At 35.4% G+C, this 19,940-nt stretch overlaps 1 protein-coding gene across 1 annotated transcript in view; it reads left to right on the top strand.

Annotated features, from left to right (window-relative positions):
- LOC105818956 (chromosome unknown open reading frame, human C4orf32) overlaps positions 1–12,357 on the top strand; it is a 37,243-nt gene extending 24,886 nt beyond the window's left edge. The window contains exon 2 of the mRNA XM_012655106.1: positions 10,132–12,357. Within this exon, the coding sequence (XP_012510560.1) occupies positions 10,132–10,377 (246 nt within the window). The 3' untranslated portion in view covers positions 10,378–12,357. The remainder of the gene's footprint in view (positions 1–10,131) is intronic.
- The last annotated feature ends 7,583 nt before the right edge of the window (positions 12,358–19,940 follow it).

Here is a 19,940-nt window from a genome sequence, read left to right as displayed (position 1 = left end):
TTTTTTTTTTTTTTTTTTTGAGACAGAATCTCACTCTGTTGCCCTGGGTAGAGTGCACTGGTGTCATTGTAGCTTTACAGGCATAGAATTACAGGCATGAGCCACCACGCCCGGCCTAAAGACTTAAAAAAAAAAAAAAAAAGAAAGAAAGTGTTAAAACTGTGTGATTAAATGGACCCTCAAAAGTCAAACTTTTATACCCAGACTTTGATCGTCAGAGGACATATCAGGAATAATAAACACTCTTCAAAGTGTTTAAAATTTCAGGACTGATTCCAGAAAACTAGCTATCTACCATCCAGCATCCTCTGATTCAACTTTATAGAAACTGTCCTACAGTTCACCATCAAAAGTAATTAATGTCCAAAAACAGCCAAGGCAGGGTTTCAAGAATAATGAAGTAAGCAATTCAGTAGACTCTCTCCCCAGCAAAACAGCAATTTAACTGGTGAAAATTATTAAGCAAAACAAAACAATTTTTTAAAGTCTCTTGGAATCATCCTTAAGGCATATAGCAAATGAAGAAACATTCATTCAAGAAAATCTACTAAATCTCAGTAAGAACAGTGAGTATTTGTGCCTTTTGAACCACAACGCACTTCATCACCTCCCCCTCAGCATGCTGTGTTACAGACGTTCTACCTCTTCTACCTCAGCGTGTGTAGCCAAAAAGAGGGCGTTCACTCTCCCCGCTCCCACCCATTCCCAGCATAAAGCTATAGTTTCACCCTGGAGGGGCAGGCCTCCAGTGTTTCTCATCTCTTCCCCCTCTACTCCCAGCTTCATGTTATAGAAGCTCTATTCCAGGTGGGCATGGCTGAGAGGACCAAGTCTCTCTGCCCACAACCAGCACCTACTCTAGGCACAGCAAGCTAAGAACACTGAGGCCCAATCCCCACTGCTCATCCCCAGCTCCCTGTAGGGTAGAGGTTCCACACCAGGAGAGGCAATCTAGGAAGACCAAAACAAATCAAACATTTGTATGTAGTACAATCATCATGTGCCATCATATAGCCCATGTTACATTAATGATATTATAATTTTGTACTGGGTGGGGATTTTAGTATTATATTTAGCTAAAAGGTATTTTAGGACAACTGAAGCAGCTCTAAAGCAATCAGGGCTGGTTTAAACCAGCCACCTCAAGCCAAAAAGTGCTAAAGAACATCTCTCGTGCCTGGTGGTTATCTTAATTTATTGTGTAACAATTTTGTTGAATACTCCCAAGCAGCATAGTGTTTTTCTCTGTGTGGTGGTGAATTTGTATTTTTTCCTCATAGATTAAGAGAAATTAGAGGTCAGTAGAGTATACTCCCAGCAAAGTTGAAAAATAGTCAATGTAAGTAGTTGAAACTGTGCTATCTATAAATTATTTCCCTTTTGCTTGGTATGCATCTTGACATGTATACTGTAGTAAATCTACCTTCCTCGTTATGATTTCCATGGGCTGGCATTATTGAGGCTGGCACTGCATGATAGCTAGAGAAAGCCAACTAAAAGTGGCAAGGAGAAGGCAACATCTCAGTTTTTATTCTGTATTCTTTTGTGTTGTCTGAATATTTACAACAGCCATTTATCCATGTATTCTTATGTAGTTTTTAAAAACAAGTTTTTGAAAGTTGTATCTAAAAATTTCCATTTGGCTAACCCCCATTACTTTCTTTAATATTAGTAATACATTCTTCACATTAATTATTGCTAGTAACAATAAAACCAAATGAATGAGGAAGCACTTGAGCACTGCAGTTAAGAACACAGGCTTTGGAATTACCTAAAAAATACTTACTGTAATAAATAAGGTTAAATATCATAAAGAATACAAAGTGCTTAACACAATATCTAGCATATGATAAACATTTGATGAATGGTAACTATTATTATTATTATCATTATCATCATCATCATCATCTATAGTCAGAATTCTTGGTTTCAAGTGACAAAAATTCAACCCCTACTAGATTTTGGAAAATAGGAATTTATTGGCTCACGTTATTAAAAAGACCAGAGACAGATGCACTAGCTGGATCCAAGTACTCAAACTGTATCAATGAGACTCTGTCTCTATCCATTTCTTGACTTTTCTTTTTGTTGGCTTCATTCTTAACAAGCTTTCTACTCATAGTAATAAGATGCCAAACTAACTAAGCACAGTTTCGTTTTAAAGTGTCTCTTTTTTAATAGATGTGATACAGCTTTTATTGGTCTGTCTTGGGTTACATGCACACTCCTTAATTAATCATGTGCCCAAGAAAATGAAATGTTCTTATTGGGCAGACCTGGAACTAGGGAATGGGAACATCTTCAACCTACACATGGACTAAGAGCAGGTAAGGGATGCTTTCTCTAAAGTTAAATCAAGGTGCTACAAGTAGAAGAAAGTGGAATAAATACCAGGCAGGCAAAAACAGCAGATTTCCAATATTGCATATGTAATAACATCATTAATACAACAACATGTAATACTAGACACAGAAAAACAGTTAAATGTGAATCTTAAATTGTTACCCACTTAATGAAAGCCTGTTTATAGAATGTAGCTTGTGCTCTTCTAACAGTAAGTGAACAGAAGTTCTACCATGCTAATGTGCACAAATTGTTCCATGGGTGAGGATGTTCCATAGAAAACATCCCACCTCAATTTCTATATAATTAAATTGTCATAACAGTTGAAGAAAAATACAACCGAATTTAATTATCATGAGAGAGATGATCACTATGGTATTAATTACACAGGCAACTTGGTACAAAAGAAAGAGAAGTAAAAATCACAAGACATAAATTCTACCAAAAATATAGTAATAATAATAGTTACCATATATTGAGTGCTTACAGTGTGTATTCAAAAAGCTTTTTATCTATTTCCTTATTTTATTATTGCAACAACTCTATGAGGTAGATATTATTAGTCTCCTTTTATGGATGGAGAAACTGAGGGTCAGTGTTTAAGTAATTTGCTCAATGTCACATAGCTGATACATGACAGAGCAGGATTTGATTCTGTCACATTTTCTTCCAAAGCCTGTGTTTTTTGTTAATATGCTGTGTTACTTAACCTCTTTATTCTTTGTTTCTAAAATAAGAGACTTTGGCCAGGCATGGTGGCTCATACCTGTAAACCCAGCTCTTTGGGAAGCTGAAGTGGGAGGATCACTTGAGGCCAGGAGTTGGAGACCAGCCTGGGCAACAGACCCTGTCTTGGCAAAATTTCTTTAAAAACATTAACCAGACATGGTGGTGCTTGCATGTTGTCCCAGCTATTTGAGAGGCTAAGGCAGGAGGATCCCTTGAACCCAGGAGTTTAAGGCTGCAGTGAGCTATGATTCATGCCACTGCACTTCAGCCTAGGGCAACAGAGCAAGACCCTGCCTCAAAAAAAAGAAAAAAAGACTTTGATATAATTATCTTTAAAAATCCTTCTCAAAAGTTCCATGGTTATTTAGGGCTTCACCTTTAATTGTGCATCAGTAATTTTGGGTATCTTTTAAGAAGGATTTTGAATCAATTAGAATACCCCTTTAATCATGGAGAAAAAATATCATTATTTTGATGAAAACAGTCTGATGTGCATGTCATAGTCAATACTCTCTTTGTAACCATAAAGGCAACATATTTGATAAATGTTCTTCCATTGGAGCCTCACATGCAAAGAATAAAATTTGGCAAGGACAAAGTGATTAATGTTAGAACAGGGGGAAAAGCTCCATCCTCATTACCACACTGTTGTACTGTTTTATGTGTGAAGTATTATGGGTGGTTTTTTGTTTGTTTTGCCTTGTTGCAATTTTGCCAACCATATCTCTTCACTCTTGCTTGGAGCCTTTTTTTTCACATTTGAATCTAAATTCTAGTCACTAAAAAGCTATGAAAATGTACTAACATGCTGCAAATAGCTTCACTTTGTTTAAATTTTTATAGAAGATGAAAATAAAAATTCGAGCAACTTTTCTGCTTGATAAACTTATTTCTAAGTGTATTATAAACTGAGAAAAAATGTAAATCAATAAAGATACTGGTGTCCGTTTTGCTGTTAAGTGTACTCATTTTGTGTAAAATGAAAGTGTTTTCATAGCTTTTCTTTTTTCAGAGACGAATATTTGAAAACATTTACAACTGTGCTCATGGGAGAATAAATATTGATGTTACATTTGTTTTTAATTTATGTGGGGGTTTTTTGCCTAATATGTTGTTATTGTAGAATATTTCTGTTCATTCAACAAATATTTATTATGAGCCTACAATGAGCCAGGCACAGTGCAATATACTAAGTATTCACGTACAATTTATAAGACATAGTTCTTGCCCTTAATAACCTTAACGGGTTCAAAGCTAGTGACAGGAAATAGATATGTAAAGAAATAATTTTATAATAAAATACTGTGGTAGGCAGAATAATGGTCTCCCAAAGATGTCCACATCTTAATCCTCAGAATTAGGGAATACGATACCTTACATGGCAAAAGGAATTTTGTAGATGTGGTTAAATTTGAGGACCTTGAGATGGGGAGAGTATCCTGAATTATCCAGATGAGCCAAACCTTTTTATACAAGTCCTTAAAAACAGAACCTTTCCTACTGTGGTCATAGGGAAATGTTAACTACAGAAGAATGGTCAGAGAGAGGCAACATTGCTGGCTTGGAAGATGAAGGAAGGGACCCAGGAGCCAAGGAACATGGGTAGCCTCCAGCAGTTGGAAAAGTAGGGAAGTAGATTCTTCCCCAAGAGCCTTCAGAAAGAAACACCATCCTGCCAACATGACTTCTAATGTACTAAACTATAAAAGAATACATCTGTGTTGTTTTAAGCCATTAAATTTGTGATAATTTTGTATGGCAGCAATAGAAAACTAATATAAGTACAATAAGTTCTCCTTACTTAAAGAGTATATTTGTGGAGAAATAGAAGAAGATAAGGATCACTTTCCAAAGTTGTCCCAGAATTTCTAGGAAGAATTTTTTCAGAAGACAAACAAAACTCATTGTTCCAAAGTGAATCACAAGCGCTTTCCCAAACCAGCTTCTGGTAAAGAAAACATTACTCTTAGACCTGTCATCTCTAGAACTGTAGGTGGGATCACCTCACCTGAAGAATGTGGACTGGATTAAGGTTTTAATAAGAGAAAAGAAGGAATGGATGCTAAATAATGACAGCATCAGAAATACTGCTAGTCCCATAAAAATCTATACATTGTTTTGAGATTACTATAATAAATAATTCTTTGGAAAATAAAGACCCTCTTTTATTTAGCAAAAAGTGAGCAAGGTAGAGAATCTATCAAATATTGCCCTAATGCTTGCCAGAAAGACACATGATAAATTCTTTCTTGTTTATTCAACAAATATATTTATTGAGCTCCTTCTATGTGCTGCTATTCCCAGGACATAGCCCCTGTTACATACTGATATCAGAGGATATCAGTGACCAGCAAAAATAGATATTGCCCCTACCTCATGGAGTTTACATTATAGTTAGGGAGGCATCAAATAATCACACACACATTTACATTGAATGTGAATTAGAATGCATTGAAAGAGCATTGTCTGATTATATGAGATGGAGCTGAGATTTTAACTAAAACTAAAACAAGAGCATGACTTAACTAAGCAAAGCAGAGAGGAAAGAGTGTTTTAGGCAAAGAAAATATGTACAAATCCCTGTGGCGGGCAAGAGCATGGCTTATTTAAGAAGCTGAAAGAAAGACCTGTGTGGCTGAAACAGAAAGAGGGAGGTTGATGACAGAATGAGGCCAGAGACCCAGATAGAAGCCAGACTAAGCAGGGCCTCATAGATCATGTTAAAGATTTCGGCCTTGATCCTAAAAGCAGGGTGGAGATGGCATGATTGCATTTGCAGTTTGAATCACTGTGGGTGCATTGTGGTATATAGATTATAGGGGAGCTAATGGATGCATGCAAGAGCAATGTTAGGAAAGTATTGGAATAATCCAGGCAAGAGATGTCAGTAGATTGTTTTAGGATTATAGCAGTACATGGAATAGTGTATGCACTTTAAGGAAATATTTAGAAGGTAAAACAAAGAGGATATCGTCATAAGCTGGATATTGGACATACCAAAGAAGAAGGAGGAGGAGGTCAAGAATCCCTTGTTTCTGTCCTTTGGATCTGGCATGTGGATGGTGGTCCCATTCACTGAGCTTGGGAGCATTGAGAGAGCACCTCCTCCTCACAAATCATCCAGGTGGTCTAAATGTTATTTTAAATAAGAATGTCTAAAAATTATTGAATTGGATGCCCTTTTGATATCTGTGTGAGACAGACCAGAAAAAGCAAAATGCTGTTACTTGTAGCGGTTCTGTCACTACACACATTTCATTCAATCTAACCATAGTCACTATTCATCATAAAATATTTATTTCTTTATATAATGTTCCAATTTCAATATATTTGTAATGTAGTGATTTTACTTAATCATCCCAACTCGTCCATTTCATAAACTTAAAAAAAACCATAAAAATGTACCAGTTGATGGAAACAAGAGAGGGATCAAACTCATCGATTATAAACATACAAGTCTTCATGTCAGCTTATCTCAAGTACTATTCCTACAGTGAAGTGCTGGTGTTGGCTCCTACCAGATCTTAAAAGCTAATGGTTAAATTTTCAGAAACCTTGTGAGCTGGCTGTCAACAGTTTGAAATTGGCCACAGTTGGGAGCACTAAAACTATACAAACTGGAAAACATTACAGAATTGGCAAAAAGGGCTTCTCCCCCCGGCCCTCTACAAAGTCCATTGTTAAGCATTTATCAACATGCCACTGTCTGTACCCTTCAGAATTGTGGTATTTGAGGGAATAGCCTAGATACATAGAATACTGTAATGAGATTGACCATAATCTCACTGATATAAAAATACTGCCCATTTTCTTTTCCCTATTCTTAATGTCTTCTTTTAGAATTGTTTGAACCCCTTGTCCAATTCATTGCTAGATATCTTTGCTGTTTCTACAGAATTTCATTTGTGAAGATATGTTACTTTTAAGCATTCTAGTGATTTTTTTTTCTTTTTTTACTTCTCTATTAGATTGTCCAGATTAAGAAATGCTTCACTAAGGAGGCAAAATTTTAGTAGTTACTAAATCTGGTTGATAGGTATATAGGGGTTTATTGTACTATTTTCTCTAATTCTGTGTGTGCTTGAAATTTTTTATAATAATAATAAAAAAAGAAGAAGCAGGCTGCAACAGCCACAGCTTGCCCACACCAGTCCCCACTGGGTGTTCTATTTCCAGTCTCAATCCCATGAGCTATTCCCAGGATCTGAGATGACGTGATCCTCATCTGGCCTGAGTTAACTAACTCCCTATCTTGATTTAAGTGTTGCAACACCTACTTCTTCCCCTGAAAAAGCCACAAGCATTTGTAAATTTAATTCATTTTACAAAGAATTTAAAGTAAACCTTCAGAGAGTATGTACTGTATCAGATTAGGGTACTTTCTTTGTACTAAAACCACAAAAATACTGAAAAAAAAAAGTCTTAAAAAGTTTCAGTAACAACAGAAAACCCCAAAGTAAAATGAGTGCATAACAAGAAATTGAAAAGAGTAAAAAAAAAAGTTTTAAGAACTTTAATAAAAAATTAAAAAAATTAAAAATTAAAAAAAATACCAACAATGCTAAACACTAGAGAAGTAAGGAGAGGTAAAGGACCAGAAGAATTACAGATTAAACCAAGGACTCTGCAGATTCTACCCTGAGGAAAAGAAAGGCTTAGTATCAGGCAAGAACAAGTTTGTGGGGTTTTTTTTAATGTAGTATATTATCATGGAACATATAAAAGTATAGGAAACTCAGAAACATAAAATAGACCTACTCACAGCATATTAATGAAGGAAAAAATAATTTAGAAATAAAAGTTTTTTTAAAAAAAGAGAAGATTAACAAATTATAATTTAATAGAAAACTATCAGTAACAAAAAAGGATCATATAAATACATTTTATGGATTAGAAAACCTAGGCTCAGGAAAGCGAAGTAGTCTGCCCAAGTCACTTAGCTAGTTTAAGCGCTGCAGCCTGAACTTGAACTACATCATTTTGATTTTCCTACTCTTTTGGTAGACAGAAGTGAAAATCCAAAAGTAATTTTTAAAATTATATGAAAGTATAGCTCAAAAGTAAATCTGGCTTTAAGACATACACTTGGCAATGATGCCCCATTGAGTCTCATTTTCTGTTACCTCATCAATCTCTGTGCTTTACATAAATTACTAGTATATGGAAAAGCCCACTGCTTATAGTCATACTGAAAATCATTTTTTCTGACTATTTCAAACAGAAGTTAAATTTTCTTCACTCTGTCTTCCCTTGAAGATGTATTTTAACTGTATATGTAGAATAGAAAATAAGGTTTTTTGTAGCCCTCATTTTTAAAATGAAAAAATATTTTTAGTAGTTTATTGATTTATGACTGAAATGATCAAGCTTTGGTTTCTGCTAAAGGGATGTAAGTTTGATTGAGATGGTTGAAGAGTATCTTTAAAACTTCCTCAAATTTGTTGGCTCTTTGTAGCATGTGATTTTTACAACACTCCCTTTTTAAGATAATTTTGCTTTCCTTTGGCTTGGACACCTATTTGATGTTATTTAACACTTACAGACTTGTTACTATGTGAAACTCTACATCCAAAGGCCATTTTTTAACATGTGAGGAATTCTCCATCTTGCATCTACTATGAGCAAGTAGACGTTCAATAATTATTTAAATTATGACTCCTAAAAAATATATTTAATAAATTATAATTACAATTATGGCACCTACATAACATAGTTTTTCTTTTGTGACTGTACTAGAGTCTAGTGAGGAGAAACTATATCAATTAGTTTAACAAAGATAATATAAATAATTGTTAAGTAGGTATTAAAGTATGGAAGAGCAGAAAGAAAACATAAAGGCAATGATTTTCAAAGGATGGTCACCAGTCCAGCATTATAAGCATCACTTAGAAACTTATTAGAAATGCAAATTCTCAGACTCCAAGCCTCACCCCTGACTTACTGAATCAGAAACTCTGGTAGTGGGCCAAGCAAGCCGTGCTTTACCAAGCCCTCCGAGAGATTCTAATGCATGGTAAAAGTTTAAAAACCACTGCACTAAAATATCACCAAGATGCACCCGTGAGTTGGAGCAGGTGTCTCAACAAGGCACATTGAGATTGGTTCTACAAGTGTTAGAAAATCCTGCAAATTGCAATTAGCTGCTGCTACTAGAAAGAACTACTGCTGCCACAGTGAAGAAGTGTTGCTAGAGTGAGACTAACAGGATCAAGAAACCCATCCGAAGGAAACGAGCAAATCCCTTCTTCCTTCTCTACCTATGCAGTGTCCCTGAGGTACCTGTATTGCAGAGCTATCAAGGAGGCAGAAATGTTTGCAGAATTCCAAAGGGTGGGTTTGAAGCTGAGAGACAGTACCTTAACAACTGGCATGATGGCCTTAATTGTAATAAGACTGGGAGATAATGGAAATAATAAATATTTTTGGTATGTATAATAGGGTACACATAGACATTTTTGGGGACACTAACTTCTAGGTGGACTTTTGGACTTATTGTAAAAAATTATTCCTATTTAAAAACTGTTTCTCCTGATGAGATTAGTAAGAGGCATTTAAGACATTTGTAGAATGGACAGGAAATTATGCAGAGGCCTACACTGGAGTCCATTTAGCTGGGCCTAAGAATGAAAGATCACAGCAGTAATGGGTAAGGATGGCTCAAGAGTAACAGCAAGACATGCTTCAGTGAGCTGAAGCTCAGTTTCTTAAAGTCTTAGTATCAAAGGAACACACTAAAAAGAAGCTTACTAGGACACAGCAACCAGGGACTCTGCCTCATAAGACAGGAGGGTGGCAGAAAAGGTTGTTCTGAAATCATGGTCGCTGCCAAGAGTAATATAAACATGATTCTTCATTTAAGCAGCTATCTTTGCAATTCCAGGATCAAAAAGAACATTCCCATTGTTTTCAGTTAATAAGTATTTATTGAATAATTATCAGAAGTATGCCCAGTGCCTTGGGAGATAAAGAACTATAAGATATAACATAGTTGTTACTCTTCAAGACCTTTACATATTTTTCATTTTATGTTCATGTTTTGTTTTTGTTTTTGTTTTTAAGGATGTTGAAGGATCACAGAACCACACTGGCGAGCCTGTTGGAGATGACTACAAAAAAATGGGAACACTTTTTGGTGAACTAAACAAAAGTCTCATCAACATGGGGTTCACACGGATGTATTTTGGAGAACGAATTGTGGAACCAGTAGTGGTCATTTTCTTTTGGGTTATGCTGTGGTTCCTTGGCCTACAAGCCCTTGGACTAGTTGCTGTTCTCTGTCTTGTCATTATTTATGTACAACAGTAAACATGGCCGAATGAGCTGTTGTTTCACATTTGGTAGCCATATATGTAATCGAAGAAGTTATATATTTCACTATTTGACAACCAAAAAAGTTGGCCTTATTTCAAATTGTGTACTGGCTGTTTGTAATTAAATTTATATGTGGATGTTGTTTAAAACTAAACTCTTGATTATAACAGGATTGAATATATATATTTTGAATATACATTAGCTTATTCAAAACTCTTGTTTCACTACCATGATCTCTGTCCCCTTTAGACATCTTTATTCCCCTGCCAAATCCTAAATAATACCACCAAAAAGTGAGCAGGGAAAATAACAGGATACGGAATTCAAATCAGGCAATATAGTTCTTGTAAAAAGTTCTAGTAAAACATTTTTGAAGAAAAAGGATGAAACAAGTTAAAAATAAGTTTTAATTGGAAAACGGATCCCCATGTACCCCCACCAAATAATCTCATATTATTTGGGAAATACTTGGATTTCTATTGTCCCTGCTCAGCCCAAACCCAAGGTAAATGATAATTAGCATACACTACCTTAATATTGTGGTAAAAATCAGTAAAGCTAGCTCGTTTTCTAAAAGTTGAAAAAGAATATATTTATTATTGTCAGGGAAAGTTCCCAGGTTAAATATAACTTTTTTATAATGTAACACTTGGGCCTGGAATTACTTCAGTATATCATTTGAAGTTTTAGATAATTTTGGTGCTAATTACTTTTTGTGAGTTTTTTAAGTCTCCTAAGCCTAGCTGATTGCACCCTATGGAATGCTATATTTTCTTGTATCTGACAAGTTATGTATTTTTTTCCTAGAGAGACATTTTCAGTGTAATTTTTTTCAGAAATTTATAATTTTGTACTTTTTAATAACAATTATTCTGAGATTTGAAACAATGTATTTCCTATCTTGGCATGGATTTTTTTCTGCAAAAAAATTATTTATACTTTACTGTTATTTTCAGAAAAAAAATCAGATCAGTTTTCTTTGATATCTGTATTGGAAAGTACAATATTACAGTATAAAACCAAATACTTAAATTTGGAACTTAACAGCCAATTGTAATAATAATCTTCTAAGGCTAAAGCCAAGTCAGTAGTTGGCTAACCATGTTATTAATGTATCTTAGTTCAGCACTTTGAGGTTTTATATTGAAATAAGCATTTTCTTAAATATACTTTGAAAGCAGAAAATGGCTTTAGTGATATTTTAGGTTTTATTAGAGAACCTAAAATCTTTACAATGTTGTCTCAAAGACTGTATAAACAAAGGAGAGGTAGTTAAGATAAATAAGAAATTAAATATGAGAAAAATGAGGCAGTGGGGCATTTTTATCTTTGGTAGGGCAATAATTAAAGCATGTAGAGTGCTTACTACGCCACTTCATAAAGTTTTTACCTAATCCTATTTTAAAAATTTATTCTCTGAGTTCTCAGTGTCTTCCCATTCTGAAGCAGAAAATAATGAGAAACATTTAACTTAGATTTCTAAAACCAGATAATCCTAAGTAGAAATATCAGTCGGGGGCACTAAAAAATATTGTGCATTTGTATAAATACAGGCCTTTTAAAATTTGACTTTTTAAAAACAAAAGAATTTGTACTATATCATTGTGTTTTTATTGGGTTTGCAATATTTTTATAGTAACTTTTATGAACTCAGTATATGTGTAAAGTGTTTGAAAAGGTGTTTTCATTTGTGCATAGTAGAATTGTGCACTTCTCAGAAGTCATGAGATTTTGTATATCTGCATAAAATATTAGTAAGTATATTATTTTCTAATGCTGCCAGGAATTTTAGTTTTCCTTTGGAATGCAAAAAAAGATAAGAGTGTACGAAATAACAGCTCTGGTTCCACCAGTGCCTAATGTTGAAAATATTTTAAAAGTAAATTTTGATAGTAATTATTTAGTGTTCTGTTGATACTATGCATCTGCACACTGCTGTTAATAGGGCATATATTAAATTATATAAAGAAATAAGATATTTTGCTGGTATTCTTTCTACATATGTTATTGGTTAATGCAGTGATCATCAAATCTTTTGCTTTAAAATGGAAAAAACAAACTTTGCTTATTTAATGGAGATAAAATATTTTCTTTTGTGATATACATTAGAGTGCAGATTATACTAATATCCTGAAAAGAAACTGATCATTTCTTGGTTCATGGTATAAGGAATTAGGTTGAAAACAATTCTCAATCATTTCAATCTCATATACAAGCCAATTTTAGAAGCTATTATTGCTTATGAATAAATAAATAGAAGTTACAATGCTAAGGTTATTAGATTATATAATGTATATTCATACTTCCAGCCCTCAATTCAAAAGAAAAGGTCAAGGTCTACAAATTTACTGACTAGATGAGTAAATCAGTTTTTCTTAAAGTAAAAACTCTATATTTTGTAGAACTCAGTTCTCTCATATCTTAAGCTATCATATACAAGGTATATTCATTCCTATTCCTGGCTACCAGTCAGATCATTTTTAGTTCAGTAGTGTGCTGTAGCCAGGTTGCAGTGGCATACAAGAGCCAACTGCATTCATTTTTTTCTGCCTTTAGTGACATCAAGTTGGTAGTTTGAAATTGGCTATGATGGGAATATTTATACCAAAAAAAATTGTCAAACACTACAAATGAGGGCTCTTTTTCCCTGGAGAGCCAGTTATTAAACGTGCATCAGCACATCATTGATTAGCCACCCCACAGACCACATTCCCATTTCGACTCCTACCGATATAAAAGGAAAGAATACATTTTGTGAAATAAGAGAAAGCACATGAGGTAAATCCCCATCGACCCATCCAAAACTGTATTTGGATCTTTTCAACGTGGGAGTTATGGGCCATGGTTATCTTTGACCAGCATATCTCTGTTCAATCACATGGGGGGTTGGGGAGTTTTTAAAATAATTTTTAATTTATTTTTTTCTATTGGACTCTCCTTGATATAATCACATGTTTTGATTAGAAAAAATCTCTCTGGGTTGTCACTGAGCTGCAAATCCATTAAAGACTATCCAGACAATCAGAAAAGGAGAAACTGTTACAGCACTGATGGAGGGCAAATTACAGTATAAGTAAAGGTCTGTTGTGATACAAAAAGCTCAGAATAGTCAAAGCTAGGTATTGAGCCAGCAGGAGCTGTTTGTTTGGTTTGTAGATTATATTGTAAAAGTTATTTTACATATGTTTGTTGATTTAAGCTTATTTAAAATGTTTTCATTACCAATTTATGGCTTTACAAGGTGAAGGAAGAAGAAAAAAATCAAAACTTTCATACCTCTTAGTCCCTCTAGTAATAGACTTGGCCAAGAAAAATATAAGCTAATGTACAAATTATGGCTTCAGGATTATTGGTGGATTTGGGATCTTTTGTAACTCCTGTTTCTCTGCCCAACATTTAATTTTTGGTGTTCTTTGGGGTTCAGTCCAACGACCTGCTGCTCATCACGCCACACATCACCTGGGCAATGTTACCATTCACTGCCTTCAGTTACCATCTGCAATACTAACAACTCCTCAATCTGCATCTGTAGTTCAGAGTACTCTACAGAATACAAGATCCATACTTTCAATTGCTTGCCCAATATTTGTACTTGGTTATTCCATAGACCTCAAATTCAGCATAGCAAATGATACAATCCTGTCCCTAACTGCTAAAGCAGGAATTGTAGGTGACATCTGTGACTTTGGTCTCTCTTATACTGCCTTCATATAACCAATTACCAAGTCCTATTTTATTTCTAAACATTCTTTAATCTTTCTATTAATACTTCTCTTCATTCCCAGTTTCACTTAGTCCATACTACCGCATCTCACCTGGAATGCTATCTCAGAATCCTGATTGGCCTCCCTGCCTTCATTTTCCACTTTATGGCTACAGAAATCTTTCTAAAACATGACTCTGATCTCCTTGACCTAAATCTTTTCAATGACTTTCTATTGCCATTATGATAAAGTCCTTATTCCTTAATATGTTTTACAGGGCTTTTCATGTACTGGTCCTTGCATACCTCATCTCTATATTACCACCCTCCATTTCCAAGATTCAGCTACACTGAACGTTTTTTTTTTTTTTTTTTGTCAGTTCCTTGAAAGAGACATGCTTTCTTATTCCCAGAACTTTGTACATACTTTACCTTCTTTGTTTAACCTCTCCCCACCAGACTGATCAACACCCATACGGCCTTAAGATCTCAACTTAGACAACATGTGCTCCAGGAAAACTTCTCTGACACCTTTAAATTCAGTTTTAGTAGCTCATTATGTGCTTGGTTTCTCATTACATGGAACCCTGTACTTACCCTATTAGCACTTCTCATGCTATATTACTTCTTTGTCAGCTTCTTCCATTAAACAGAAGGCTTCTCAGGGAAGATAATGTGTCTGTCATATCCATAATTGCATTGCTAGTGCCTAACACTATGCCTGGCACGTAACAGGTGCTCAAAATATTTGTCAAATGAATAAATCAACTTCATTTACTTACGTTCTCACTATAGTCCACTGACAAAGAAGATCTAGAGTTGGTTGTATTTTAGAATTCTTTGGCTCCAAAAATATATTTATGCATAAAGACAGTGTATTGATGTATACATTATAATTTATAAAGCTTATTCACTTTTGATAAAAGAATAGTGCTGTTATTTATATAAGTACACAGTATTGCTATAATATACTTGCATTTTTTTTAGGAGAAAATGTATTTTCAGTGTTGTGCTTGGTCGATTCACTATTTCTTTAAAAAAAGATATTTTACAATACATATGGTCACTGCTACTACCAAAATTTTATATTTTTTCAGTATTTTTCAATAGACCTTTACTTAATTTTAATTTTTTATAAAAAAACTCTGAAGGTGTAATAGGAATTCTCAAGTCTCTTACACTTGGTATTTTAGGCTCCAGAATAAATTAACCATTAGAATGTCCTAGTAACCCAAACCATATATGTTAAATAATATGTATATAAAGTACTTTGTTATTCTTTCTAATAAATAATACTCTTTTACAACCCTATATTCTGAATATCTCTTCTGACTCCCTATAGTATGTTTATTTATCAGTTAATGACTGCCACATCCAGTTTGGAAACTGTCAAAGCAACAACACACCTGAGGGTAAATAGAGCTTGTCTTTTTTCCTCATTCCTCGTGCTGGAGCAGAACGCCAAGACCTGACATGTATGGCTTCCCAGGCAAAGAGAAGCAGGAAACCAAGATCAAGATCAACCTCTGCCTTCATGCTGTGTTTCTTCTTTCTGTCACCTTGACTATTGCATAAGTTTGAATTATTGAATGAACCCTTCAGAAGCCTGCTAAAGACCAGAACATAGTCATTTATATTCTTGTTAATTTTATCTTTTCAGCAATTAAAGTTTTCTCATTTAACATTTTGTTTTCCCTAGTTATTGTTTGTTTATTTGTTTATTTATTTATTTTTGGCTTGAGGCAAAGACTCAAACCTTTACATTTCACATTAACTCTGTGTCTTTGATTTATTTTTTTTTTTTTAGTATTTGAGCTTGGAAGATGTTGTGTTACAGCTTCAGATATTTTGGGTTCATCTTTGATTCATCTCTGGCAGGGCCCAGAATCCAAGCACTGGGAGGATACAGAAGAATGTGTATTTTGTTTGTTTTCCAGCCTGTCCTCCACAACTGCCTTTGTGGCAATACTTGGATATGAGTGGTGGGTGGGAAGGGAAAAATGCTCAAGATGAGTAATTTATTTTCAGATCTGGGGCTTATTCTGATCATTTAATGCTCTATCACAATTTATCTCAAATTTAGCAGTTTAAACATTTGAAATGAAGAAATTTCAATTGAAATAAAATACTTAAAATAAAACAAAACATTTTATTATGCTCAAGGATTATATGGATCAGGCTGGAGGTGACTCAAAGGCAAGGAGCAGGAATCTTCTGGAGCTGGCTCTAATCACATACTTGCTGATTGATGCTGACTGTTGGCTGGGACCTCAGCTAGGGATGACCCAGAGCATCTTCATATGACCTCTTCTCACACCATGGCAGCTGTGGACTCCTTCCTTACATTACAGTTAGGTTTGCAAAGTCATGTGTCCCAAGAAGACAGAAGCTTTACCACTTTCTATGACCTAGCCTCAGAATTAACATATTATTTCTGCCATTGCCACAAACCTGACATTCAACAGAGGGATCATGGACCCTACCACTCAATGGGAGGAATGTCAATGTCACATTATAGAAGGGAATGTAAAATAGGAGATACTGTTGAGGACATTTTTGGAAAACTCAATCTACTACAGACTTCTTCCAGATTCTAGTGCATCCCACAAGCCCACACTGCTGTCTAAATCTTGGTTGGTTTCTCCTCATCTCCATCGTTAGCAGGCCAACTGTCCATCTGCTCCTATTTAGACCAGGCACCCACTCCCAGGCAGGAAGCTGCTGGGACTTTCTATATATTCGACTGCTTCATTTCTCTTTGAAAATTAGTTCCTCTAGGCTTTCTTTTATTCATCACCCCTTGCTGACTTCGTAGAAAAATATGACTTTTTAATTTTGTTGGAGTTTTTCTTGTTGTTACCATGTGTCTTTCATGTCCTGTGTATTAACTGGAAGCAGTAATCTCCCCATTAATTGTTTGATTTCAGTATCTTTGTTTTTCATTGCTATTAGTTCTGTTTTAATTAACAATTCTTTTGTATTTCCTTGCCATATTTTTTATGACATTAACTATTGTACACATTCTTATTTTATAGTGTCCATCTGATTGCTTTGCTATGTTTATTCTACAATATTTATGGGCTTTTTTCCCTCCTGCTATTCCTTAATGTCTGCCAATACACAGTCACAGCATTTTGTCTGTAATACGTGATTGCAAGCTCATTTTCAGTGTGGCTTTGTATCTATGGGAATCCTGTGCAACCTAGATGGAACATATGTCCTCCCAGAGGGACTTTGTTTTTGCTTTCCAAGAAATCTCAAGGACATCGCTGTTCCCAAACCACCTTTTATGTTAATTTTTTGGCCTGGTGTTTTAAGGCTCTGAGGTTAATATAAATTCCAACTCCTTAACTAGAAAGAAGACAGGCCTTTTTACCTGTCGCATCAATATTAACAAATTTCTTTTTTATCTCCCAGTGAACTGTGTAGCTTCCCTCCCACCCCCAACCTCCACCCGGAGTCATTTCCTTAACGCTGACTGAAATCTTCTCAGGGTTCTGGCTTTACACAGGTTCTCAGTCTCAACTCCTGCCCTTGTGTGGGTCCAAGGCTTTGTCTCTTGTCCCAAGGTGGATGTTAAAATTTGTGCCAGTTATTTATTACCCAACCTTCTTTGCCCTGACTTGATTCTAGAACTACAGACAACCGCTCTCTTTTACTGGCTGGTTCTATGTTAGGATCCTCCAGTAGAGGGTGCTGCAGGGACAGCGTAAGGGTGGAAGAAGTGACATTCTCTTTCCACTGCTCTGTTCATATAGTGGCAAGTGGATCAGCAGGAAGGGGTCCTGGCAGTGTTTCCCACTGTGGCCATAGCCTTCCTGCTTCAGTGGTGAGTGCCCCCTGGCCCACACAGGTGGGTTCACAGGTGGGCATGTTCCATTACACTTCTCCATTACCACAGTGGCAGGTGGCATGTTTCTATGGCATCCATACATCTCAGAAACTTGAATGTCTACCTTACAGGGCCTTCCTCTAAATTTTAAAATTCCTTCCTTGTTCACTTTTCCTCAGTTCCAGGGGTGGTAGATGCTCCCTGCCATGACTACATCTGTTTGACCTTAAGAGTTTCCTCCTAGTATTAACCACCACTGACCTATTTCGTGATTCCTGATGTTAAATTTTCCCTGTTCCAATTACTCATGTGTTTCTGACTAGGCAAGAGAGATATGAAAGAAACTCTGCCCAGTGGAAGGACTGTATGTTAATCATGTAACTGTTCCTATTTATCCCTCTCTTTGTGAAATGTGAATGTTGGGTAAGCAAAGAAGGAAGCAAATTACTTAGTGTGCATTGTGCTCAGTGATACTGACCAATCAATGAAGCTTATCACAAACCCAAAAGCCAGAAAAAAATGGGTTGCTGGTGATTGAGCCAAGAGTTAAGTAATTTTCCCTTGTATCTTTAAGCACACCTTTGTGTGCCTTTTTTCTTGGAAAATCACTCAGATGGTCCCTTAACCATTTAGTTATGTAAAAGTAAAGTAAAAGAACATCATAAAAAATAAAGGCATTTGAGAGCAGTGATTTTAAAGAGCTAAATGCTCTGTATGGTAATGTAAAAAGTTATTTACATTATAGGAAGCATTAGTTCTCCTTTTTTTGGAGACACGTTTGTTTTTTAAGTAAGAATTTAAGTTGTGAAGTGCCTTCAAAGTGTTATTTATTCTTGTGAAAATGTGCTCTTGTACAAGCCATTATTGGGTGCTAAGAGGAGCTGAAACTAGACTTTAGTGCACCTAAAGTCTCACTCATAATGGAGGTAAATACATACAAAAGAATTAGGCAGTGCTGGGGCTGGGTCAATTTAAACCTGAACTGGTGATTGATTTTTCACATGATATTATTTATTTAAGACTGAATATATAAGACTTTGAGAACAATAATGATACTGGATTATCATATTAAGATGAAATGATTCTATTTGGGTTCCTGGGACAAGATACTGCTAATTGGTAAGGAACAAGGTTTCCCCTTAAATGAGTGGATATTCTCACTTTTAATGATCTAGGAAAGCAGCAGATCACGGCACAGACAACGCCTGTGAGTTATGAAACTTTTTTCTTCTATCTAGGCTACATTTTCTTGGAGTCTAGCTTCAAGGAGTGGTGTGGAGTGTGCCTGGGGCATGTTTAAGAGGTTGAATTTTGAAACCACTAGCATTTTCCACAGGATGCCAGGAATGTAGTTACAAAGGAAAGTATAATTTGTTGATGAGAATCTCCTTCAGTCTATGGATAATGATAACAGCTAACATTTATATGTATAGTATTATAGATAATTATAGTATACTATAGTATATATATATTACTATATATGTATAGTATATATATATTATGGGAATGATAGTATAACTATATTATACTAAGCACTTGATAGGTGCTTAATCATTTATCCTAACAAAGATAAATTTTATTACCTCATTATCTACATTTTATAGTGGTCATATCTAGTATCCTGTGTAAGTTTTGGTAATCTAAACTATGACCCAATGAATTAAAAAGATGAGTTTATGTTCATGTTTGGACCAGTGTGGTAATGGAAAGCACAGAATTCTTCCCTGAGCAGGGATCACAACCTCTAGAACACACATAGTAACAACTGATCTCAAAATGATAAAAGTAAATAGGCCAGGCGTGGTGGCTCACGCCTATAATCCTAGCACTCTGGGAGGCTGAGGTGGGAGGACTGTTTGAGCTCAGGAGTTCAAGACCAGCCTGAGCAAGAACAAGACCTATCTCTACCAAAAAATTGAAAAAAATTAGCCAGATGCAGTGGTGTATGTCTGTAGTCCCAGCTACTAGGGAGGCTGAGGGAGGAGGATCACCTGAGCCCAGGAGTTTGAGGTTGCAGTGAGC

Source organism: Propithecus coquereli, unplaced genomic scaffold (genome assembly GCF_000956105.1).
Source record: "Propithecus coquereli isolate 6110/MARCELLA unplaced genomic scaffold, Pcoq_1.0 Scaffold46, whole genome shotgun sequence".
Taxonomy (NCBI): domain Eukaryota; kingdom Metazoa; phylum Chordata; class Mammalia; order Primates; family Indriidae; genus Propithecus; species Propithecus coquereli.
This window is presented reverse-complemented; position numbering and strand designations above follow the sequence as displayed.